Source organism: Hyaena hyaena, unplaced genomic scaffold, assembly GCF_003009895.1.
Source record: "Hyaena hyaena isolate Hyena2069 unplaced genomic scaffold, ASM300989v1 scaffold_382, whole genome shotgun sequence".
NCBI lineage: Eukaryota > Metazoa > Chordata > Mammalia > Carnivora > Hyaenidae > Hyaena > Hyaena hyaena.
Genome location: NW_024081015.1, coordinates 1,101,748 through 1,127,229, shown reverse-complemented (window position 1 = coordinate 1,127,229; position 25,482 = coordinate 1,101,748). Strand labels below are relative to the sequence as shown.

The 25,482-nt window shown below is 40.6% G+C and overlaps 1 protein-coding gene and 1 pseudogene across 1 annotated transcript; one reads left to right on the top strand and one right to left on the bottom strand.

The window, feature by feature from the left end:
- Positions 1-516: 516 nt before the first annotated feature.
- DYNLT2B (dynein light chain Tctex-type 2B) lies at positions 517-21,311 on the bottom strand. Its single transcript, XM_039250845.1, has 5 exons — positions 21,043-21,311; positions 17,873-18,006; positions 14,330-14,399; positions 4,649-4,712; positions 517-669 (listed from the first exon to the last, which is right to left on the bottom strand). Exons 1-5 carry the CDS (start codon positions 21,159-21,161, stop codon positions 622-624), a joined length of 435 nt encoding a protein of 144 aa, XP_039106776.1. The 5' UTR covers positions 21,162-21,311; the 3' UTR covers positions 517-621.
- Positions 10,943-11,401, top strand: LOC120244389 (annotated as a pseudogene).
- Positions 21,312-25,482: the final 4,171 nt, after the last annotated feature.

Below are 25,482 nucleotides of genomic sequence, written 5' to 3'. Positions count from 1 at the left end.
TCCTGGAGAAAATGAATGTGTGTTTAACCTAGTAAGCTGTGTAAGGTGTAGAGTCGCAATTGCTAAGCAACAATACTGGATGAGAGATAAAGACAATATACAAAATGTATTTTTAAAAAACGATGCACAAATAAATTCATTTCAATATTATTTATAATGGTAAAAAATTATAAATAATCAGTCCCTTACTAAGGAAATGGCAAAAATAACCAATGTATAACCTAATGGAGTAACTGCAGCTATTAAATTATGCTTATGAAAATCATAATGCAAATAAAATGACATGAACACTGCACATGACAATAGGCGAAGTGAAAAATCAGGGTGCAAAATTGTATATATGATTTTTTTAAACCCTCCCAAAAAAAAAAACACTGTTAGAAAATATACCCAAATATTTACAATTGGTTATGTTTGAACACTTGAAATATGGGTTCTCCCCACATTGCAAATACAGTAAGAACATATTACAATAAAAATAAAACACTAAAGTGTAAGGCCTAAAACTCAATATACTCAGTTGCCAAACTGCCAAATTATCTTTATTTTGTTGAGATATTTAACAGTATAAAAAAGTTCATATTTCTTCATGGTGATATCTTTATCCAACTTTTCAAAGATTCAATAGTAGAAACAGCCTAATGCTGCTACAACACAGAATAAACTGTCCTAAAAAGCAAGCAAAACAGAAAACACACAAATCCAGAACATTAGTACTAATGAAGGGCTAAGGGGAAGATAGGCAATTGAAATTAACATCATCTCAGATATCGGCCAATTTTCAGGTGTGAAGATTTTTTTCCTCTTCAATAGACAAAGGGTTTCCAGATTATAGCCATACAGTTGCTTGCCTCAGGGTAGCTACAAAATTGTTGGCTCAAAGGGTAGGATGGGTAAAGAATTAGATTTTCTGAAGGTAGAAGTAAAATGCAAACTAATGAACTTTATGTAATTCATATTCATAAAATAAGTATTCCCATTTTTCCTGATTTATCACAGAAATAACAATGTATGAAATACATTGAATTTCTTGAAGTAAATGCGTATAAAATCACAGATAAAAATAATAGCACCTTATAGGGGCGCCTGGGTGGCTCAGTCGGTTAAGCGTCCTACTTCGGCTCAGGTTGTGATCTCATGGTTTGTGGGTTCGAGCCCTACATCGGGCTCTGTGCTGACAGCCAGCTCAGAGCCTAGAGCCTGTTTCAGATTCTGTATCTCCCTCTCTCTGACGCTCCCCTGCACATGCTGTCTCTCTCTCTCTCAGAAATAAATAAATCATTAAAAAAAAAATAACAGCACCTTGTCATAAATTCTGGATAAGGCAAATGGTTTCCGGGTGTGTTTTCTTAATGGATAAAATTCATTTATCCATCTTTTAACTTGGAATCACAAAAAGTTTTCCAAATCCCAATCAAACTTGTTAAAACAGCTTTTAGGTAATTATTACAGGAGATCCACCTGCCTCAGCAACTCCTGCCCAACAAATCCAGCCTGGTACTACCGGCAGAAAAACAATCTAAACTCAAGTACCTAATTACTAACCAAAGGAAAATTCTTTGGTTAGCCCAGTTCCCTGCCTCCTTGGGTGGAATAACTGTGAGGTGTGTTCTACAACGATGCTATCTGTGGTGAGAAAATTTTTGTTTTAATTTTTCAGGCCTTTATGGACTGATACTTTTGTAAAATACAATAAAAATAAGCACGGAAATGCAATGAAAAAAGAAACATATAAAATAAAAATACAGCCTAAACGTTTTATTATCAGATTGAATCGATATAAATTGCTTTGTCAAATTTCTGGAAGAGCTTCTGAACTCTTATACTCTATTTATGTACTTGTTTCAGGAAGGACCTGGAAACAGTACAAGGACTGGCACTGGCCTGCGGATTCCACTTGGGCCACTGTTCTACAGTGCTGCCCAGAGTTCTCCTGAGACCCAGCCTGGTTATCCACAGCCATTATAGTCACAATAATGTATACTTTTTTCTCCCCTCTCTCATGTCCTCATCCTCTACCAGTGCTTCCTGGGATCTTCTCCCAAATAAACAAAATAAGCTCTGAAAATGAGATCTAAATATATACTTGACTCAACAAAATGGACTAAATATATGGCAGACTAAGTTAGCCACCTAAACCAGGCTCTGAAAAATTAATTTTATTTATTTTTATTTTTAAAAAGGCTGTGTAGACATCTCTCCCACCAATCTTGTACTCTAAAAGCAGATCCTGATCATCTTTATTAAGTAGTAACTGAAAACTAAAGTTTCAAGTGAAATATTTGTTAATGTATTGTCTGGCCCTCTCTCCGCCACCTCCCCCCGCCCCCCACTGGTTTATCAGCTCTCTATAAGCAGAAGCCATGCCTGTCTTATTCATCATTTTATCCCTAGCACCTCCAGTACAGGGCTGGCACAGAATAGGAGCTCAGAATATGTGTTGAATGAATGTGTTGTATAAAGACTAGGGAAATATGCATTCTTAACCACAAACGGCAGGAAAAATCATCACTTTAGCTTGACCCTTCCTCTAAAGAGCAGATAACTGTAGATTTACATAGTACTACTGTTCATACCTTGACCCCAAGGGGAGTTGAGCATAAAATGAAACTGGTAGGAACACAGAATTTTAGAGCTAAAAAGTATCTAAGTTCATCAACACGAGCAGCTTCCAAACCTGGCAGTAAGCATAATCATGTGGGAAACTTTAAAAAATTCAGATTCATTGACTCAACGCCTGACTTACCGGATCAGAATCTACTTGAGTAGGGTGTTGGCATCTGTACTTTATTTTTTTTCACAGTCCCTGCTTTATTTTCATTTAGCCACACATGCTTAAAAAAATACACTTACAAAATACCCAAACATCAGGAATTTAAAGGGCAAAAAACAAGGGGCTTATGGGCTGAAAGAATATCCTAGGCTTCAGAACAAAGCAAAATCAATTAACTACTGAAAATTTCTTTGTTCAAAACACAAAGATATTTTATTTTTAATGGGATTTAAAAGTGTTTTGTTTTGTTTTTCATAAAAGGACCCCTTTAAGGACAAAAACTAAGCTTCTTGTATTGCCTGACACAGGGCCTGGCTTCCCTTCCTTGAAGGCCTTTTGTAAAATACAGATGCAGCCATCTGTATTTTAAACTAGTTCCCCAGGGATGCCTGGGTGGCTCAGTGGATTGAGTGTCCAGCTTCGGCTGAGATCATGATCTCATGGTTTGTGAGTTTGAGCCCTGCATCAGGCTGTCTGCTATCAATGCAGATCCTACTTGGGATCCTTTGTGCCCCTGTCTCTCTCTGCCTCTTCCCCATTAGCTGTCTGTCACTCTCAAAAATAAATAAACATTAAAAACAATTTTTTTTAAATTTATTTCTAGGAGACAGAGAGAGAGACAGTGTGAGCAGGGGAGGGTCAGAGAGAGAGGGAGATACAGACTCTGAAATAGGCTCCAGGCTCTGAGCTGGCAGTCAGCACAGAGCCCAACGCGGGGCTTGAACCCACTACGGGGAGATCATGACCTAAGCAAAAGTCGGACGCTTAACCGACTAAGCCACCCAGGCGCCCCTCTATATGTCCATTTTTTATGCTGGTACCATACAGTTTTGAAAACTGTAGCTTTAGAATGCATTTTGAGGTCAGGAAATGTGTTGCCTCCAGGCTTGTTCTTCTTTCACAGGATTGTTTTGGCTATTCAGGGTCCTTTCTGGTTCCATACAAATTTAGGGATTGTTTNAAGCCACCCAGGCGCCCCAAACATTAAAACAAATTTTAAGCTAGTTCCCCAAATTATTTTTAGGCAGCCACAGCCCGTCTTTGGGAAAATCTAGTACAGCTTCCTAATGTTATTGATACAATCAGAGAAAAGTCCAATGACTTACCTAATGTCATTCAATTAGAAAGTTACAGAGCTGGAAATGGAACCCTTTTCTTAATTCACTCAACCCAGTTTCTGTTCTATTCTACTATACTTTAAAAAAAAATTTAAGTTTTATTAATTTCAGTAATATATACACTCAACGTGGGGCTCGAACTCACAACCCCAAGATCAAAAGTCGCATGCTCCACCAACTGAGCCAGCCAGGTGCACCTACTCTACTATACTTTCATTCTGATCCTACTAATTCACAACCTAGGAGCATATGGATAGAGAAAAGGATCATTTCTGGAAGGAAGTGTCATAGAACAACATATGATTAAAATATATAAAACATTCAGCCAATAACATACCAGTGTTTAAATGAAACCTCTTTTTTTAAAATTCTCTTTATTTTTGCTTAGCTTTGAGAAATATCTTTAATTAATTTTATTACTGAACAAAACTCACTTTTGCTCATGGAATCCCTGCCACCCAAATTCGTAGTTAGCCAGGTGCTATATGTCTGTTAGCACTGAATAAGCAATCTGATACTCTCAAAACCACACTTGTGAAGAGTTACGTCATCTGCACACCTACAAATCTCTTGGCCTGTTAGTAGCACATTAGGTTTCTTCTGCTTTAGTGATACAGTAAAGGAACAGTAAAATCATCCCATCCAGGAGTCTAAGACAAACATCTAAAACTAAATTGTCCTCATATCTTAATAATTATTAGATTTGGAATATCCACATGTCCTTGGAAAGGACAAATAGGCTTCCAAATGGACTTACATTCATGAAAACATCATGAATATAGTTGTCAGTGTCAGCATCCCAGAAACAGCGAGCAGCCATGCTGAAAAGTCAAAGAATGAAGAATTATAAACAACGTAACGAGGATCTGAACTGCATATATTTGCAATGAGTAAAAGTTTTCCTTGATACACTCTTATAGATCAGTGCTTCCAAACAACCTTTTCACAGGTTGGCACACAGAAAATCCTGTTTGTATACAGCAGAACATACTGGATAAACGAGGAGGGACTGGAATCATAGCCATGGGACTGACAGCCCAGGGGCTCTAACAGCCTCAGACTCTGACTGGCTACCTGACAGCTGAAGGGATCACTACTTTGAAGTCCTTGGTGTTCTGGATGGGAAGCTCTGTTATAGATTACTTCAGCCAAGATATTTTTGTGTAACTTTAAGAGAAAATTAATACCTAAGAATTATGACTGAAATGACCTCAATTCTGCACAATAATATTAAAAAGTAGGTCTGGAAAGGACCCAATAGATTATTTGATCCAACCTGATCATTTTGTAGAGTTCCAGAAAAGAAAAGAAAAGAAAAGAAAAGAAAAGAAAAGAAAAGAAAAGAAAAGAAAAGGACAAACTCTGAACTAGAACTCAATCTTCTAACCTCTTCTACACCCAGTATTGTCTCTACAGAATTGCTATGCTACCTCTGAATTCTCAGATTGGCCATTCTCCTCTCCCCAAATCTTGAGTAAGAAAGAATGTTAGGCAAAATAAAAGCCAATTAAAAAATGGAAACAGGAGTGCCTGGGTAGCTCAGTCAATTAAGCATCTAACTCTTGATTTTGGGTCAGGTCATGATCTCACAGTTCCTGAGATCTAGCCCCATGTCAGGCTCTGTGCTGAGCATGAGCCTGGTTGGGATTCTCTCTCTCTTCCCCTCTGCCCCTCTCTGGCACTCATGCACGGTCTCTCTCTCTCTCTCTCAAATAAACATTTTTTTAAAAATGGAAACAACTTATGGGGTGTCTGGCTGGCTCAGTCAGTAGAGCATATGACTCCTACTCTTGGGGTTGTGGGTTTGAGCCCCATGTTACATGTAGAGATTAGTTTAAAACATAAATTTTTGAAAAATAAATAAATAATGAAAACAAATGCACAGTAGTTAAATGGTAGATGAAATTATGGTATTTCATGGCAATGAAATTCTATGCTGCCAGTTGCCATTAAAGAGATATTTTACAAAGAACTTTTACAAAAATGTTTACAAACTTTACAAAAAATAAAAATATGTTCACAATATAAAGTCAAAAAACTAAACAAATGTTTTACATTTTTATTAAATATATATGAATCATCATTACCATTTATTGAGCACTTACTTTGTGCCAGCCACTAGTCTAAGTAAGTGCTTTACATGTATTAACTCATTTAATCCTGTTAAGTAGGTACCATTATTATACTCATTGAGTAAATATGGAAACTGAGTATCAGAGAAATTAAGTAAAATTGCCCATGGTCAAACAGTAAATTATAAAGTCTGGCTTTGAACCTAGGCAGCTCAGCTTCAAGTTATAGAGAAAGATAACACGTACACCTTATTAATATTGGTTCATTTTTTAAAGTGCTTCTTTAAGGTTTTGCATAGAAGAGTGTCCCATCCTAATATTTCACACATTCTTTTTTGTATTTAATGTTCATTTATTTATTTTGAGAGAGAGAGAGAGAGAGGGAGAGACGGTGCACCAGCACAAGCAGTGGGTGGGGCAGAGAGAGAGGACAAAGAGAATCCCAAGCAGGCTCCATGCTCTCAGTGCAGAGCCCAACACAGGGCTCTCCATCTCACCAACTTTGAGATCATGGACTGAGCCAAAATCAAGAGTCAGACACCTAATTGACTGAGCTATCTAGGTGCCTCTCATACATTCTTAAATAAAAAAAGTTCCATCTATTTCCAAATTACAACAGTAACAATGTGAAATAAGTTAACCTACTTAATTCATCACCAACAAGTATTTCCTTAGCAGCTACCATATGTCCAAAAAGAGAAAAATCTATGTCGATCCTCAAATAATTCCCAATTTAATTAGGTGAAAAAAATTAACACACATAAAAAGAATAAGATAATGTACAGCTGATGCTAATTTATCAGTTATTCGGATTCAAAAGTATTGTAAAGTCTGTCTAGTCCAAATCTAATTTGCACATTTGTACTAAATTTGTAGAAGTGCTACAGAAGTTTAGAGAATTTAGACAGGAAAAAAAGCCAAAAAGAGACACTTGAAGGCAGGAATATAAACATTTACTTAACAAACATTTGTTGAGGGTCTATTACATATGAAGCAAAGTGCTAGGTACAAATGATACAAAAACGCATAAAACACAAGCCTTGCCTTTAAAATGTGGTTTATATATAATTTACCAATAAAAGGAACCAGGACTTCTCAGAGAAATGGTCAATTCTAGGGCCAGGACTAGAAATGTGTAAGACAAACCTGGGACTTCTGGGCCACACCAAAAAAGAAAAAAAGCTTTACTGAAAAAGAAGTATTTGTGTCAAAAGAACTAAGAAGCAGCAGGATGGAATAGTCTGCAGAGGCCAATGTTTTCACCAAGATCAGTTAGCAAGGCTGTATTAAGTGAATCAGAATGCAGCTGAAGCAAATAAGACCAGGGGAGACAAAATTCCAGAGAGGTGAACTGCAAGGAGGTAAGCGGATATCCTGCCTCAGAATTCTTCTCCCTGGGGTATTTGCCAAGTCCAGGTACAGGACTAGAAGCTAAGAACCCAGGGTTTGCCCAGCTAGAGAACCAATTACTGAGCGAAAAAGAAACCAGCAGGACTATTGGCAGCAAAGGAGATAAAATCGGAGACTTGAGGAACCAAGATCACTGTGAAAAAGTGGAGTAGAACTGAGTCTGTCACATGGTAGGTTTTCCCCTCAAGACATGTGCTACATTTTGAAACTGAAAGCCAAGTGTAGTGGGCAAAATAACAGCCCTCTCACCAAATATATCTATGTCCTAATGTCCAAAACCCATGAATACATTACATTATATGGGGACAGGGGAGGGTTTTACAGATACATTACTAAGGATCTTGAGATGGAGAGAGTATCCTGGATTATCCAGGTGGGTTCAATGTAGTCACACAAGTCCTTGTGGGGGTAGGGTCCCGTCTGGAGGCCTTCTTTAAGAAAGAAGGGTGAACTGAAGGTAGAGGGAGCCTCATCAAAACTGCAACCCAACCTCAACTCTGCCTAGTACCTGACTGGATTAAGGTAAGCAGTCCACAGTCTGCCTGAATGGAAAAGAAAAGAGTAAACCCTCTCTAGAAGAAAATAATATTATCTAGAGGTTCTATAATTTTTTGACACAATGCCCAAGATTTAAACTAGGCATGCTAACAGAGCCACATGAAGGATTACCAAGACAAAAAAAAAAAAAAAATCAATGGAAATAGAATCACACATAATCCAGATACTAGAGTAAGCAGATGATGACTTTAAAATAATTGCTATGACCAAAATGTAAAAAGGGAGGAGAGAGGAAGGATGAAGAACTGGATAAAAAAATAATTTTCACTGGCCTCACTGACCACTTCTAGTGGCTCCAGGAGGTGCTGAAGCATGCATGCTACTACCGGCTGGCAGAGCTGTGACCCGGACATCAGTGAAAGCAACACAGTGCAAGGAGGAACATGAAAACACTGTAGATTAATCAAATCGCAGATGCCTTCCAGGGATGTGGCTTAAAGTACCAGCATTCATTGTCAATTTAATTAAGTGCCAGGTGTAGTTCAAGCACTTGCAGATCTAGCTACTTATGAACAAAATATTTTTTTTTAGTGTTTATTTACTTAGTTTTCAAGGTGGGGAGAGGCAGAGGGAAAGAGAGAGAGAGACTCTTAAGCAGGCTCCAAACCCAGCATAGGGCCTAATGCAGAGCTTGATCTCATGACCGGGAGATCATGACCTGAGCCGAAAGCAAGAGTTGGACACTTGGGGCGCTCAGTTGGTTAAGTGTCTGACCCTTAATTTCGGCTCACAGTTCATGTGGTCAAGCCCTGTGTCAGGCTCTGCACAGACATGTGGTGACAGGAAGGATCTGCTGCTGCCTTGGGTGATGGGAAGGAGCCTGAAGGCATATTTTCCAGAGTGGTTTAGTATCACTGAGAGAGGTTTCAACACCCCTGCCCTTTGCAGCTGAGTGTCTTAGGAAAAGGTTTTTTCCCCACAATGATCGATGATCACAATAACTGAAATAAGGGCTAAGAATTATTTGCCAACACTGTGTAAGTTGATCAGCAATTATGTTAATTTACATTTTAGTAATATGAGTGAAAGAAAGGCCCCTTCTGCCCTTGGGGCAGATTCAGAAATCTCTTTCACAGATTGTGCAAATAATGCTTGTGTGGTTTTAAAAAAATAATAATTTCACTAGAGAATTGGAATCTATAAAAAAGAATTACATGGATATTCTAGACCTGAAAAATATGATAACTGATATTAAGAATTCAGTCAGGGGCATTTGGGCGGTTCAGTCTGTTAAGCGTCAGACTTCAGCTCAGGTCATGATCTCACGGTTTGTGGGTTCAAGCCCCACATCAGGCTCTATGCTGACAGCTCAGAGCCTGGAGCCTGCTTCAGATTCTGTGCCTCCCCCTCTCTCTCTGCCCCTCCCCTGCTCACACTCTGTCTCTCTCAAAAATAAATAAACATTGAAAAAAAATTTTTTTAAAGAAAAAGAGGGGCGCCTGGGTGGCTCAGTTGGTTAAACATCTGACTCTTGATTTCTGTTCAGGTCATGATCTTATAGTCGTGAGATCTAGCCCCTCATCTGACAGCCAAGAGCCTACTTGGGATTCTCTCTCTCTCTCTCTCTCTCTCTCTCTCTCTCTCCCCTCTTTCAGTCTCTGAAAAAACAAAAACAAAAAAAAAAAAAGAAAAGAAAAGAAAAGAAAAATATCCAAAAGGAAGTAAAGAAAGAAAACACAAAAACTCAGAGAAGAGCATAAAAGATATGTGGAGGGGCACCTGGGTGGCTCAGTTGATTAAGCATCCGACTTAAGCTCAGGTCATGACCTCACAGTCCATGGGTTCGAGCCCCATTTCGGGCTCTGTGCTGACAGCTCAGAGCCTGGAGCCTGCTTCAGATTCTGTGTCTCCCTCTCTCTCTGCCCCTCCTCCGCTTGCTCTCTGTCTCTGTCCCTCAAAATAAAATAAAGACATTAAAAATTTTTTTAAAAAAGACGTGGAATCCAGTAAAAAGAGCATCTCCCTCTATATACAGGTAATTGGAGTCCAAAAAGGACAATAGAGAGCAAACAGAGCAGAAGCAATACTTAATAGCTTAATGGCCACACCTAGCACCCAGATGTTAGTTTCTTTTTTTTTTTTTAATTTTTTTAATGTTTTATTTATTTCTAGGAGAGAGAGAGAGAGGCAACGTGAGCAGGGGAGGGTCAGAGAGAGAGGCAGTCACAGACTGAAACAGGCTCCAGGCTCTGAGCTGGCAGTCAGCACAGAGCCCGACGCGGGGCTCGAACCCACGAACCGCGAGATCATGACCTAAGCGAAAGTCGGATGCTTAACCGACTAAGCCACCCAGGCGTCCCCCAGATGTTAGTTTCTAATGCTATTCTCCATAAAATGAACCAGAGCTCCTTGGAGGAGTGGCTAGTTCTAGAGCTGGAGCAGAGAATGAATAAGATGAACATCTTACACTGCCAGTGAGTAAGTGCTCAAGAAACCCCGTAATAGTAGAGTATGTCAAAGGACACAGGAGTCAACTGAAAGAGCTGCCAATGGCCCAAGCTGTAACACTGAGTAGTAAATAAAGTAGTACTAGATTATAATCCAAAGTATAAAAATCCTGAAATAAATAAGTAATAAGATGCAATTATTAAATGCCAGAATGTAAGAAACTCTCCAGGATAAACAACCCAATTTCTTTAAGAATTAAACGGCAAGGTAAAAAAAGAGAAAATAAGATAAAAGAGGGAGTAAAAATGATAGATTAAAAGAAACTTAAGAGGGGCGCCTGGGTGGCTCAGTTGGTTAAGCATCCAACTTCAGCTCAGGTCATGATCCCACGGTTTGTGGGTTCAAACCCCGCATCAGGCTCTGTGCTGACAGCCAGCTCGGGAGTCTGGAGCCTGTTTCAGATTCTGTGTCTCCCTCTCTCTCTGCCCCTCCCCTGCTCACGCTGTCTCTCTCTCAGAAATAAATAAAAACATAAGAAAAAAAAAAGAAGGCAACTTTTAAAAAATAAATAAATAAAAGAAACTTAAGAGATGTATCAACTCCTTTTGGCTGGAACCGCCATCTTCCACTAATCTGCAAAATGACCAACACAAAGGGAAAGAGGAGAGGGACTCACCATATGTTCTCTAGGCCTTTTAGAAAACATGGAGTTGTTCCTTTGGCAACATACATGTGAATTTATAAGAAAGGTGATATTGTGGACATCAAGGCAATGGCCCACAAATGTTACTATGGCAAACCTGGAAGAGTCTACAGTGTTACCCAGCATGCTGCTGGCATTGTTGTAAACAAACAAGGGCAAGATTCTTGCTAAGAGAATTCATGTACGTATTGAGCATATTAAGCACTCAAAGAGCTGAGATAGCTTCCTGAAGCATGTGAAGGAAAATGATCAGAAAAAGAAAGAAGCCAAGGAGAAAGGTACTTAGGTTCAACTGAAGGGCCAGCCTGCTCCACCCAAGGAAGTACACTTTGTGAGAACCAATGCAAAGAGGCCTGAGCTGCTGGAATTCATGGCATGATAAATGTAAAAAAAATAAAATAAAAGACCTCAAGGCTGTAAAAATGTTTCTCCTAATTGAGCAGAAGTGTGGTGTCTTCTCCCCCAAAGAAATATTTCAAGCAAACTTTGTGTCCGAATTCATTGGATGATGTATTTATTCAAAATTGGTAGGTTTTGGGGAGCTTGGGTGGCTCAATCAGTTAAGCTTCTGACTTCGGTTCCGGTCATGATCTTGCAGTCCATGAGTTTAAGCCCCATGTCAGGCTCTGTGCTGACAGCTCAGAGCCTGGAGCCTGCTTTGGATTCTATGTCTCCCTCTCTCTCTGCCCTCCCCTGCTCACACTCTGTCTCCCTCTCTTTCTCTCTCTCAAAACTAAACATTAAAAAAAAGAGAGAGATGTATCAACTAAATACAATGTGTGAACTTTATCTGGATCCTGATCCAAACAAATTGTAAAAAAAAATATAAATACATACACTTAAATACATATTCATACACGTATACAGTGACCCCTGAATCACCTGGGTTGAACTGCACAGGTCCACTTATGTGTAGATGTTTTTTCAGTAAATACAGTACAGTACTGTAAATGTATTTTCTCTCCCTTATGATTTTCTTAGTAACATTTTCTTTTCTCTAGCTTATGTTATTGTAAGAATGCAGTATAAAATACCTATATAAAACGTGTTAATCAACTGCTTATGTTATCAGTAAGGTTTCCAATCAACAGTAGGCTATTATTAGTAGTTAAGCATTGGGGGAGTCAAAGTTGTATGCATATACAAAAAGTTATTTTTGATTGTGCAGGGGTTGGGACCCCTAACCCCTACACAGTGCACAAGAGTCAACTATATATGAGACAACTGGGGATATTTGAATGCTAACTGAATATTTTATAATATTCAGGATCAACAATATTTTAGATATGATATTTTATTATGATAAAAGGGTCCTTGGGGCACCTGGGTGGCTCTGCAGGTTAAGCATCCAACTCTTCATTTCAGCTCAAGTCAAGATCTCACAGTTCATGGATTCGAGCCCTGTATTGGGCTTTGTGCTGACAGTGCAGAGCCTGGTTGGGATTCTCTCTCTCCCCCTCTCTCTGCCCCTCCCACTCTCTCTCAAAATAAATAAATAAATAAACATTTTTTAAAAAATAAATAAAATAAAAAGGGTCCTTAAATTTTAGAGATATTGTATACTGTTGTATTTACAAATGAATGGTATGATAACTGGAATTTGCTTCAAAATAATCTGGTGGGACAGGAGAGTAAGCAGAGGGATAAATAAAACAGTATCTGTATGAGCTGATAAACTTTGAAGCTGAGTAACAGAAAAATGGGAGTTCCTAAGTCCCTGTACTTTTGCATATGTTTGAAATTTTAGATGATAAAAGTTTTTAAAAAGAAGGGGGGAAGGCTTGAATGCTATGCTGTAGAATTTGACCTTATCACATTTAACAAAGTGATCACAACCAGTTTAAGGAGTTTATACCTGACAGGGTTTAAAATAAACTCTAAAGAGTTCATGGAAAGAAAATGAGGTGTACTTCTGAAAGACTGTTCTAGTATGCAAAATGAAACATAGAGGAGAGAGATCAGTCTGGAAATGCTGACAAGGGGCTGCTAAGTAACCCTGGCATCCAGCTTACAGTGCATACAGTGGGAGAGAGTAACAGCTAAACCAGACAAAAGAGGACTCTGAGGTTTTAAGCCAGAGTCAACAGAACCTTGGTAATACTGTGAAAGACAGAGAAATTTAAATGGCAGGTGGACTGAAGAAGAAGAAGGGAGAAAAAATTTACAACTATATTTGATCATGTTGAATGGGGGAGTGATAAAGTTTTAAAGTATTTCTTTATGTCTCTGAGGTGAGAAATTCTCCTGAAGCCTTTTGACCCAATGGTAAAAGGACACCATGGTGAAGAGTACAGCACCAAGAGTCAGTAGACTAGGCTCTATTAGTTCATCTGACACCAGCCAGATGAATAATTTTGGGCAAAGTACAGTGACCTTCATAAGTGTCATCTATAAATGAAGGGAAGTAGACACTAGAAAATATCCAAGTCCCTTCCAAATCCAACATTCTGTAGTAAAAATTCTCACTTATAATATCTCCAAGATATTTTTAAAATTCCTTTAACAAATATCTTGATAATTTCTTATAAAATACTATACTAAGCACTGTTTGCAAAGGGAACATGAGATGAACACTTGGGCAGAGGAAAAGACAGGAAATACATATTTTGAACTCACCAATACATGAACGACAGTTTGAGGTCATGAGAATGAATGAGTTCATTGAAAAAGCATTGAGAAGAGCCCAAGAACAAGAACTGAGCCTTGAAGAAAGCTCACAGCTGGCAATGAGGGGAGAAAGGAACCAGGGAAGGAAAGACAATAGTCAGAAAAACAGAAAAGAAAAGAAACAAGTTAGATAAGTAACATCAGGACCAAAACCAAACAAAAACAAACAAACACACACACACACACACACACACAAGCAAAGTGAATTTTAAGAAATAGAAGCCCAGGCCAAGAATAAGAGGTAAGAAAGGGTTACCAGATATGCTAATTAAGAGGTCTCAGACAACTTTAAAGAAATTAATTTAGGAGAATGATAGGAACAAAAACAAGACACAGAGGAATTTAGGAAGAGACATATATAATATTCCCATTCTCTCTTTAGGAGCATGTATACATAAGCCCTATGGATACAACAAAAAGTGAGTTACCTCACAGAGCTCACTCAGAGTTGTCGAGCTCACTCAGACTTGTCAACCTCACTGTTCAGTACCCAGATCTTTTTGGTTAACAGCTCCATTTTGTTATGCTGTCTTTTCCTCTCACTCTTACAAAGACACCATCTTTCTGAATTGTCAGGAGGGTGAATACCTAATAAGAAACATTTAAGAATAAAAACAAGAGAGAAAAAGCAACTACTCACAATACTCCTTCACCTCTTTGTTCTCCAATCACTACTTGCACCACCAATTTATATCGGTCAAATCCCATTTCTAGAAAGAAAAATAAGAATGTTATCTCTAAGTAAAAGTGATAAAAGTATAAGTAAAAGTGTAAAAGTGATAAATATGAAGGTATATTTGACTAGAAATGGACACAGGCATTCAGTCTACAAGCACTGACTGAGTAGGTTGATAAGCTTGGGAGTCAGAGAGACTAGAGGACAAATTTTACCTGGTGTGTAAGTCAGCTTACCTAATGTGTAAACTTAGACAAGTTATTTATCTTCTTGGCTTCATCTTCCTCATCTGTTAAATGAAAAATATTACTACCTACCCTGGGGACACTGTGAGGTGAGATGAGATAAGATATAGTACGATGACCTTAAAAATAAAACTGTCAAGTTATTTTACCAGCAAAAAAAAAAAAAAAAAAAATGAGTTTATTCAGGAAGGGCAGAGAATTGCAATTCAGGACATGAAAGCTATAGCAAAACCATTTGCAAATTCAGAGAACAAAGAAGTCAGTTCTTTTGTAGAGGAAAGGACACTGGGAAGGCTGTTATAACCAAAAAGTTCATTGGAGTAAACTGGGAGTTAGAAGTGTAGTGGCTTTTCATTGCCTGAATTTTGACAGTCTCTCATTGGCTGGTCTGTTGCTGGGCAAGCAGAAAATCTTTCTTTCTCCTGCTGGGGTAGTAAAGTATAGGCTTCTTCCTGTGGGGCTGATAAGGAACGGTATGGTATTAGAGTTCCCCCTTCTGGCCTCCCAACTCCATTTTAGTGAGGTTTTGCTTTATTAATTTTCACAATATATAAAGCATCTAGAACAGTACTGATACACACTAGTTTCTCAAGAGATGGCAGCTTCCTCCGTTTGTCTCCTACTCTAAGTCACTCTTCTTGCCTTAAAAAACTCACAGTAGCTGGGAAGGCAAACATGAAGAATAAAATGAAAATGCAATGTATTAATAATTACAATAGTGGCATGTCTTTTAGGGACACAGGGCTGGCAGCTCCTTCCTTTGTTTGGACAGTGGGTAAAGGATGACCAGAAAAGACTTCTTGGAGGATAAGATACACGAGCTGAGTTTTGAAAGACAAGTGGGAATTTACCAGGCAGACAAGGTCTCTTCATTTTATAGCATGAGCAAAGGCATAGAGTATGGGATATTTAGAAAACCATAAGCAGTTCAGTAAGGGAGAAAATAAAATAAAATAAAATATAAAAATAAAGTTGAAAAAGTTTAAGATTCTGAAGTATAATGGTGTGGTCTAGCACAACTCTGCTACTTCCCCAGAAACCATACTGCTAAAGCAGCAAAATCCTGAAAATTCTCACTAACATCAAATCTGGAGAGAAGAAACCTGAATGGGCATCTTTATCTCCTCCCCTTTTCTAACCAAAGACTAGTGGAAACTGCTGGAACAAAAAAAAAAAAAAAAAAAAAAAAAAAAAAAAAAAAAAGAAAAAAAAAAAAAAAAAAAAAAAAAAAAAGGAAAGGAAATGGGCAAAGTTGAAACAGAGGCAACTCTTGATGAAAGTAAAAGTCTCCAGAGTTATAAAGTAAATTAGGCAAACAATCTGAAGACCACAGGTCTCCTCCCATGTGAAACATGGAGCCTAATTCAGGATACTTAACAAAATCTCAGGAGACAGAGCCCAAAGCACTGCACACAGTTCCATGGAGCTTCCTATTTACCCATTTCTCTTCCTCCTTTTCTGATACCCATGCAGCTAGAATATTATATATACAGCCCTTAAGTCATAGTTCTGAGGGAAAAATAAAATAATCTCAGGTATAGTGGGAGAGTACAAAAGAAATCACCCACACTATATCAGAGCAATTATGAAAAGACCAAATGAAAAGATCTGAAAACCATACCACATCAGAGTAAAATGGAAAGAAGCCAACTGGCAATATGCAATGATGCAGCAACAAAAACAAAAGAATAACAAGAAAGAAACAAACACACTGTTTTAGGGGCGCCTGGGTGGCTTGGTCAGTTAAGCGTCCGACTTTCGCTTGGGTCATGTACTCGCGGTTCGTGGGTTCGAGCCCCGCGTCGGGCTCTGTGCTGGCTGCCAGCTCGGAGCCTGGAGCCTGTTTCAGTCTGTGACTCCCTCTCTCTCTGACCCTTTCCTGCTCACGCTCTCTCTCTCTCTCTCCTAGGAATAAAAATAAAACATTTAAAAAATAAAAAAGAAAAAAAAAGAAAGAAACAAACACACTGTTTAAAAGACAAAAACAGCGTGCCTGGGTGGCTCAGTTGGTTAGGTGTCCAACTTCGGCTCAGGTCATGATCTCACAGTCATGGGTTCAAGCCCTGAGTCAGGCTCTGTGCTGTTAGCACAGGGCCTGCTTGGGATTCTGTCTCCCTCTCTCTCTGCCCCTCCCCAACTCATGCACACATGCTCACTCACTCTCCCTCTCTCTCTTAAAATAAATAAATAAAACTGTTTTTAAAAAGTGAAAACAAAAATGCTAATATACAAACAGTAGTTAATCCTGGGTGATAGAAATTCACAGAATTGCTATTTTCTTCTTTGCACTTTTATATACTTTTTTCATTTCTAAAAACTGAAACAAATTAAGAAAAAGAAGAAAATACACCAAAATATTAAATAGTAACTACCAGGGGCGCCTGGGTGGCTTAGTCGGTTAAGCATCCGACTTTCACTTAGGTCATGATCTCGCAGTTCGTGGGTTCGAGCCCCGCATCAGGCTCTGTGCTCACTGCCAGCTCAGAACCTGGAGCCTGTTTCAGAGTCTGTGACTCCCTCTCTCTCAGACCCTCCCCTGCTCACACTGTCTCTCTCTCTCCTAGAAATAAATAAAACATTAAAAAAATTAAAAAAAAAATAAATAGTAACTACCTTTGGGTAATGGAATTTTATATAATTTAAAAAACTCTTATATGTATTTTTCTAGATTGTCTAGGTTAGTACAATGAAAATATATTACTGTTAAATAGATATTTTCTTCCCTCCAAAAAATGTTACATTTTTAAAAAGGTAGACAGAAAGAACTTTTCAGATGGTGTATTATTAACAAAAAAAGAGACAGAGACCGAAAGAACAGGGAGAAAAAGCACAAGATGTGTATATGTAAAGCTTAGCAGGAGTGGAGAGGTGAGTAGGGCAACTAGCTAAAGACTCTGAGAGATGGGCCAAGGTCAGACTGTGAGGGTATGAATGCCTGGCTAAGGAATTGATATGTTGGTGAGAAAAACAATCAAGAATGACAGGAGAAAGGAGCCCTTGTAACTTCTGGTCTTTCCCATACTGGAATTTCTCAGATAGTGCTTGCATACAATGTTTTATTTCACATCTTTATACTTTTCCACTATCTGCAAAAACCCACATGAGTAAAAGCTACGAAATAATTGAGAAGACTAGACACTGAAAAGAAATTTGTGTTTAAAAGAATGCACAGCTTATGTCTCTTGTTTAAAGATCAGGAAGGAAACAGGTAAAATTGAATGTTTGAAGGGAACATACCATTTCCAATTATCACCACGATTACCTTTTAATTTATCTTTAATGGTTTCTGATAAATGCTTTGTGAGCTGAGGCATTTCTTCTGGAGAGTATTCAGCATTTGCCAGTTCCTCCTTAAGCACAGCATGGATACAGTCTTTAACCACAGAGGGTCTGAACCTAAATGAAACAGTTTGAAACATCTAGTTGGTAACTCCAAAACTCCAGTGTACCTTCATAGTCCAACTGCCTCCAGCTCTTAGTCACTAGAACAACTTAATCTTTCAGTTTCATATGTTTTATTATAAAAGTGATATAAACAAATTAAGAAAACAAGTCCTATTCCTGATTTATGCCTCAAGCCTGGACCTTTCCCCTGAACTTCAGACCATGTATTCTTTTTTTTTTTTTTAATTTATTTATTTTTTATTTATTTCTAGGAAAGAGAGAGAGACAGCGTGAGCAGGGGAGGGTCAGAGAGAGAGGGAGACACAGACTCTGAAACAGGCTCCAGGCTCTGAGCTGGCAGTCAGCACAGAGCCCGATGCGGGGCTCGAACCCACGAACCGCGAGATCATGACCTAAGCGAAAGTCGGATGCTTAACCGACTAAGCCACCCAGGCGCCCCTTCAGACCACATATTCTAACATAGAGTCCATCTGGATGTCTAATAGACAACTCAAATTTGATACATCTAACATCCAGCTTTTTAAAAAATTATTTTAATGTTTATTCATTTTTGAGAGAGACAGAGACAGAGCATGAGCCGGGGAGGAACAGAGAGAGAAGGAGATACAGAATCCGAAGCAGGCTCCAGGCTCTGAGCTGTCAGCAAAGGGCCCAATATGGAGCTCGAACTCATGAACTGTGAAATCATGACCTGAGCCGAAGGAGGACATCAACCAACTGAGCCACCCAGGTGCCCCCAACATTAAGCTTCTCACCTTCTCCCCTCCCTAGAATTGTATCAGTAAATGGTAACTCCATTCTTTGATTTGCTCAGGCCAAAAACCTTGATGCCAGTCTTGCCGCCTTTCTCTCTCACAAAACATATCCTGATTCATAAGCAAATCTTGCTTAAATCATAAGCAAATCTGAAGCAGTTCTACCTTCAGAATAATCTGAAATTCAATCATTCTCACCATCCACTGCTGCCAGCTTGGTCCAGGCTACCCTTCCCTCTTGCCTGGATTACAATGGCTCCTAACAAGTCTCTCTGTCTCTGCCTTTGCTCCCAGATCCTGTTCTCAACACAGCAACTAGACTGGTCCTGTTAAAATATGTCAGATCATGGCCTCCTCTATTCAAAATACCCCCCAAATATTTCCCACCTCTCTCAGAGTAAAAGCAGCATCCTAACTATGATTTACACAGTCCCATACCCTACCAAATTCTCTGACCTTGTTTTCTGCTACCTTTCCCACTAGTTCTCTCCACTCAGGCCACACTGGCCTTCCCTATGTTGATCACACCAGGCATACCAACCTCAGTGCTTCTGCACTTGCTGTTAACCTCTACCTGAAGTTCAAGTCTCATTCTATATGCATAGCTACCTCCCTCACTTCTTTCAAGTCTTTTTTCAAAAGTCACTTTCCCTAGCCACCTTCTCTAAAACTTCAAATTGCCCTCCTATTACTTCATTTTGTATCTCACTTCCCAGTACTGATTACTATCTCATACACTACACAGTTCACTTCTGTGTTTGTTTTGTTTGTTGTCCTTCTACCCAGCTAGAACTTAAGCTCCATGAGGACTTCTATCTGCTTTGTTTACTGTTATATCCCCGTTTCTCAGAATGGCACCCAGCGCACAGTAGAAAATAAATACTTTTTGAAGGAATGGATTATTGAATAAATGAAAACAGAAAAAACACCCCTAATTTCACCACCCTAACAATATCATTAGCATTTTTGTTGTATTTATCATAGAAACTCTAGGTTCATTTTCTGGGCTATATATTCTACCCGTTGATTTGTCTATTATGTGCCAAGTAACCAGAATGTTTCAGGTTTTGAGCTTCTAATGTGATATAATATTTGGTAGTATTAGTCGCCCCTTATTTTTAACAGTATTTTCTCTGCTCTCTCGCCTAGTTATTCTCATAGATGAACTTTAGAATCACCAACAAATTTTCCAGGATTTGATCTGTTCAAAAAGGGGTCTTCCTATTAATAAACATACCATATCTGGTTCTTCTCCTTAAGCCTTTTTCATTCTCAGTGAAATGTTAAAAGTTTTGTTGAAACAAGTCACAAATAATCTCATAGGATTATTCCCACACGATATATATTTGTTAATCTTGTTCTGCTTTTGTTCTGTCTTACAACAGAAATGCAGGCAAACGGCAATCTATGCATTTAGAAACTTTTACCAAGATAACTGGACATACTTTTTAATATGTCCATTCACCCAGCCGAAAAATGCTGCATGAAATTTTATCACATTATAACCTAAGTTCCTGGCTTCCAGTATTTGCCAAGCATTTGATTCAGCAATCTGGCTGCAAGCAACAGAAGGGCTTTTTTTTTTTAATTCATATATTTTTTTATCTTGTGAAAATTAAGTAAGTGATGGAGACTACAGCCCCAGCGGACTGTCCCCTGCACTGGACTGTGTACTTTAACTCTGGGAAAGTATCGCAGTGGTGGGCCTAGAACATCCAAATACTACCTGGGTAAGTCTTTATATACATACAAATCCCAAACCCTGCAAAGGAGTAGGCGTATTCTGACACACGTAGGCACACAGTATGCGTGTGGCTGAATGGCATTCTACGCAAGGCGCTTCTTTACTGCTCTTCTCTCTATTCCATTCATCTCTTTTCCTCAGCCCACGTCCCCGGTCTTCTAGAGCCAACCATTCCCACTGCGCTAGCCTTAGGCGCTCCCAGCGCCCTAACATTGCAACCGCAGGATGGGTCTTGAGATGCCTGTAGCAGCTGAAAGCTCAAGAAAAATAGCTTCCCACCCTCCCAGCCCGTCTCCTCCCCATCCTGCCTATGCCCCTCCAAACCAGCCCCTCCCTCCCTGCCGCCTCATCTATGGACTCCAACCCAACACCTTCCTGGTACCAGCCCCGCCCCGCCCGCTCCAGCCCCGCCCCGCCCGCTCCGCCGCTCCCGGCGCGCTTTACCGACGCCGAGGCTTCCGGGCGAGGTCAACCTGCCCGACCTAACTGTCTCGCAGGTCGCCCCCACCACACCCGTCCGTTACCCGCCTTTGCTGGAAAATGGGCCGCAAAATATAGGTATTCTCGGGCTCCCCTGCGTTCTTCTCCGTCTCAAGCAACCCATCGGCCGTGCCTATAGAGAAGGACGCAGCAGTCGTCCCGGTCATGGCTAGGGCTTCTTGGCCCAGTGTGTCGAGATGAAGGCCTGGCTGGTTGCGGCGCGGGGCTGCGAAACCGTCTCCAGGGCAACAGCGCCGCCCTTGGCCCTGACGTGACGCGGCAGCGAGCTCCGGTGAGGGAGGCCCTCCCTTCTCGGCGGGTCTGGCGGCCCTCCGCTACGCCTGCGCACTGTGCACCCGCTGCGGGGCAGAAACTGGCCGAGCTAGGGTGACCCTACGTTTGGCGCAGGGCTGTTTGAGCCCTGTGGGGATCACAAAGCGTTTCGAAGCTCGTCAGCTTTTATGAACCGCGCTACAAGTTTAGGAAATTGGCAGGGAACCTGAGGCCCGTAGAGGTCCAAGGATTTAAGTCTATTGAGCGGCAGGGCTCTGACTTTAAAAAGGCCTCACTGTGTGTGGCCTGTGGGCAAGTCCAGCCTTCATTTCGTTTTGCACGAATTGTGAACGGTTTTATATTTTTAAATGATCGAAGAAAAATCAAAAGACTGTTTCATGACACGTGAAAACTACACGTGAATTTAAAATACCAGTATCCGTAAAGTCCTGTTGTAACGTAGCTATGCTCTCGCACCTCGTACATGCGTGGCCGCTTTTGCGCTGTATTGGTAGAAATGAGCAGTTGCAACGGAAACCATATGGCCCTTAAAGTCTATAAACTTTTATCTGTCCCTTTACAAAAAAAAATTGCAGTGCCCTGCTCTAATCCTTAACTGCCAACTCACAGTTCCCCCAGCCTCACTCACAGGGTTACTCCCTGTGCAAAATTCAGAAAGGAGCAGACATTAAGGTGTATGCCCCACTTAAGAGCACCAGTTTCTGGTCCTGTTTTAGAAGATTGTAGTATCTTGGCCTCTACCAGCTTCAAAAACTAAGAAAAGATTATGATCTCGCAGTTCATGGGTTTGAGCCCCCCATGGGACTCTGCTGACACTCAAGAGCCAAGATCAGATTGTGTTTCCCTCTATCTGTCTCTCCCCGGCTTGGGCTCTCTCTCTCTCTCAAAATAATAAATACACATTAATTAAAAAAAAAAAAAGAGAAAGAAATCATACTCCTAATACACTGACCTTTCCTCCCCTTTTATGATTTCTTCAGCTATATTTCTCTTACCCTACCTACTCCAGTCCAACTTAAAAAAAAAAAAACAGAAGATTAGGTGTGTAATTCAATAAATATTTTATTATTCCATGTGTGCTATGGGCTGGAGATACAAAAGTGAATAAAACCCAGGCCATGCCCTAAAGAATGAACAGGGGAGCAATGGGCTAAACTATTTGTTACTTCATAGAATGCCAGTTGCTCTAACAGAAAGCTGAAGCCAACCTATTCCCAAGATGGGCCTACTTTACTCCGAACAGGATCATGAACAAGGCAACCTCCTCTTCATTCTAGGATGATATTCAAGAAGGCATTCACAAGGCAAGGGACAGACAAACATTCTTAACAAAATGTTAACACTGTCCTGATGTACTGATTAACATAGGACCTCCTGCCCAAAACCTAGTTGGAAGCCAAGCTGGGAGCCAGATGTAGCTTTCATTTGAGGAGGAAAAACCAGGGTGAAAGCCCATTCTGTGTGTGAGATAGTCCTGGGATGTAGGGAGAAGGAAGGCAATGCAGGTGTGCTGTGGAATGCCACAGAGCACAGCCAACGGCCAGGTGTGGAGGGCTGTGGGGCCCATGGTAGAATGAATGCAGAGCTCCCTCTTCTTCCTTCCCCCTCCCCTCCCCTGGTTTCCTCTCCTTTCCCCTTCCCCCTACTCCTTGGTAACAGAAGAATTCCTGTATTCTGGAGGCATCTGGTGCTTCAGTGGCTCCTCCCTGACCTGGGACAGTACTGGGACAGAGCTGGGGCCAGGGGACTGTGGAGGGGATACAGCAGCACCTGGACCCACATACTCCCTCCCTGGCTTTGTCCACTCAGTGGCTCCAAGAGCCTGGTGTTCTCAAACTTATTCCCTGGACCTGTCCACCACCTCTTCTCTTGCTAGTACCCATCGTCTTCCCAGGTTTCTTCTGCCTGCTTCTTCTTGTTTCCTGGCCATCAGACTTTCCCATCAGATCTCCTGTATCCCACTCCTGACTCTTCTCACCATCCGGCACCACCTCCTGACCATGATCCTGAGATGGGAGAGAGGGGGGGTCCTCTGCTTTCCTTGTTCCACATGAGAAACAGCCATGACTCCTCGGTTCTCTGCATGCTCCATCCTGTGTCTCCCCTCCATGCCTTGGAGTGAGCTGTTTCCTCTGTTAGAGAATCCCTTTCTCTCTTCCTGGGCTAACTGTTCCAAGAATCAGCTCAGACACAATGGAAGCCTTCCTTCATCTCTCACAGACCCTCTCCTTGGAGGTTCACTGTTCCTCTGAGCTCTCTTTGTGTCCTGTTGACCTCTACCATGGCCCTTACCATATGAATTTAAATTGTTGTGGGATGTTCCCTTAACCTGACCATGAGCTCTTCAAAGACAAAGCAGGGTCCAAGGTCAAGGACCATGTCTCAGTCATCTTTGGATCCACTGCATGCACAGCAGAGCCAGCCACACAGTGGATACTCAATGTATACCACTTACTGAACTGCACTGAACATGAATAAAAAGAACACTGGTACATTAATCAGCTCAGGCTGCCATAATAAAACACTACAGACTGAATGGCTCAAACAACAGACATTTATTTTCTGGAGGCTGGAAGTCCAACCTTAAGGTACCAACAAGGTTGGTTTCTATTGAGGCCTCTCTCATTGGCTTGCAGATGGCCACTTTCAGGCTATGTCTTCATATGGACTTTTCTTCTGTGCTTGTGTGGAGAGAGAGACTTGGTATCTCATCCTCTTCTTATAAAGATGCCAGTCCTAGGTGCCTGTGGCTCAGTTGGTTAAGCGTCTGACTTCAACTCAGGTCGTGATCTCACAGTTCGTCGGTTTGAGCCCCACATCGGACTCTGTGCTGACCACTCAGAGCCTGGAGCCTGTTTCGGATTCTGTGTCTCCCTCTCTCTCTACCTTTCACCCACTTGCACTTCATCTTCTCCCTCTTTCAAAAATAAATAAACAGTAAAAAAAAAGATGCAAGTCCTACTGGATTAGGGTCCTACCTTTATGACCTCATTAAACTTTAATTAGATTCTTAAAAGCTCTATCTACAAATAAGTCACATTGGGGGTGAGGGCTTCAACCTACAAATTTTGGGGACACACAGTTCAGTCCATAACAATTGGTGAGCCCAAATTTATTTATTTATTTATTTATTTATTTATTTATTTTTTACAAATAGTTTATTGTCAAATTAGTTTCCACATAACACTCAGTGCTCATCCCCAAAGTGCCCTCCTCCATGCCCATCCCCCTTCCCCCCCACATCCATCAGTCCTCAGTTTTTGTCAGCATTCAAGAGTCTCTCATGGTTTGCCTCTCTCCCTTTCCCCCACCATTTCCGCCCTTCTTCTCCCCCTTGTTCCTCCGTCAAGTTCCTCCTAATCCTCCTATACGTGCAAACATATGATATTTGTCCTTCTCTGCCTGACTTATTTCGCTCAGCATAACACCCTCAAGGTCCATCCATGTTGCTACACATGGCCAGATTTCATTGTTTCTCATTGCCATGTAGTATTCCATGGTATAGATAAACCACATCTTCTTGATCCATTCATCTGTTGATGGACACTTAGGCTCTTTCCATGTTTTAGCTATTGTGGAGAGTGCTGCTATGAACATTGGGGTACATGTGCTCCTATGCCTCAGCATTTCTGTATCCCTTGGGTAAATTCCTAGCAGTGCTATTGCTGGGTCATAGGGGAGTTCTATTGTTAGTTTCCTGAGGAACCTCCACACTGTTTTCCAGAGGGGCTGTACCAGTTTACATTCCCACCAACAGTGTAGGAGGGTGCCCGTTTCTCCACATCCTCGCCAGCATCTCGAGTTCTCTGATTTGCTCATTTTAGCCACTCTGACTGGTGTGAGGTGGTATCTCAGTGTGGTTTTGATTTGTATTTCCCTGATGAGGAGGGATGCTGAGCATCGTTTCATGTGTTTGTTGGCCATCTGGATGTCCTCTTTGGAGAAGTGTCTGGTGAACCCAAATTTAAAAGAAAAGAGCTCAAGTATTAACTTTACCTGAACCCAGTTGAGTGCTTTTAGGCATCAAGTCCATTATGTTCTAGGAACTTCAACTTCTATATCTGTGAACTGTGACCAGTTTTTAGGGTTGTTGAGAGGCTGAAATGAGACCGTGCTGGAAGATATTTTATGAACCATAAGTTCCTAGGTAATAATAATGACTTGCAGTTTACAATGTGATTAAAAATCCATCAA

Coding starts and splice junctions, on each gene's coding strand:
- DYNLT2B (XM_039250845.1), bottom strand. CDS start 21,161: ATGACCGGGACGACTGCTGCGTCCTTCTCTATAGGCACGGCCGATGGG. Junction 14,400..17,872: donor CATTAAAGATAAATTAAAAG/GTAATCGTGGTG, acceptor TTTTCTTTCTAG/AAATGGGATTTGACCGATAT. Junction 670..4,648: donor TTCATGATGTTTTCATGAAT/GTAAGTCCATTT, acceptor CTTGCTTTTTAG/GACAGTTTATTCTGTGTTGT.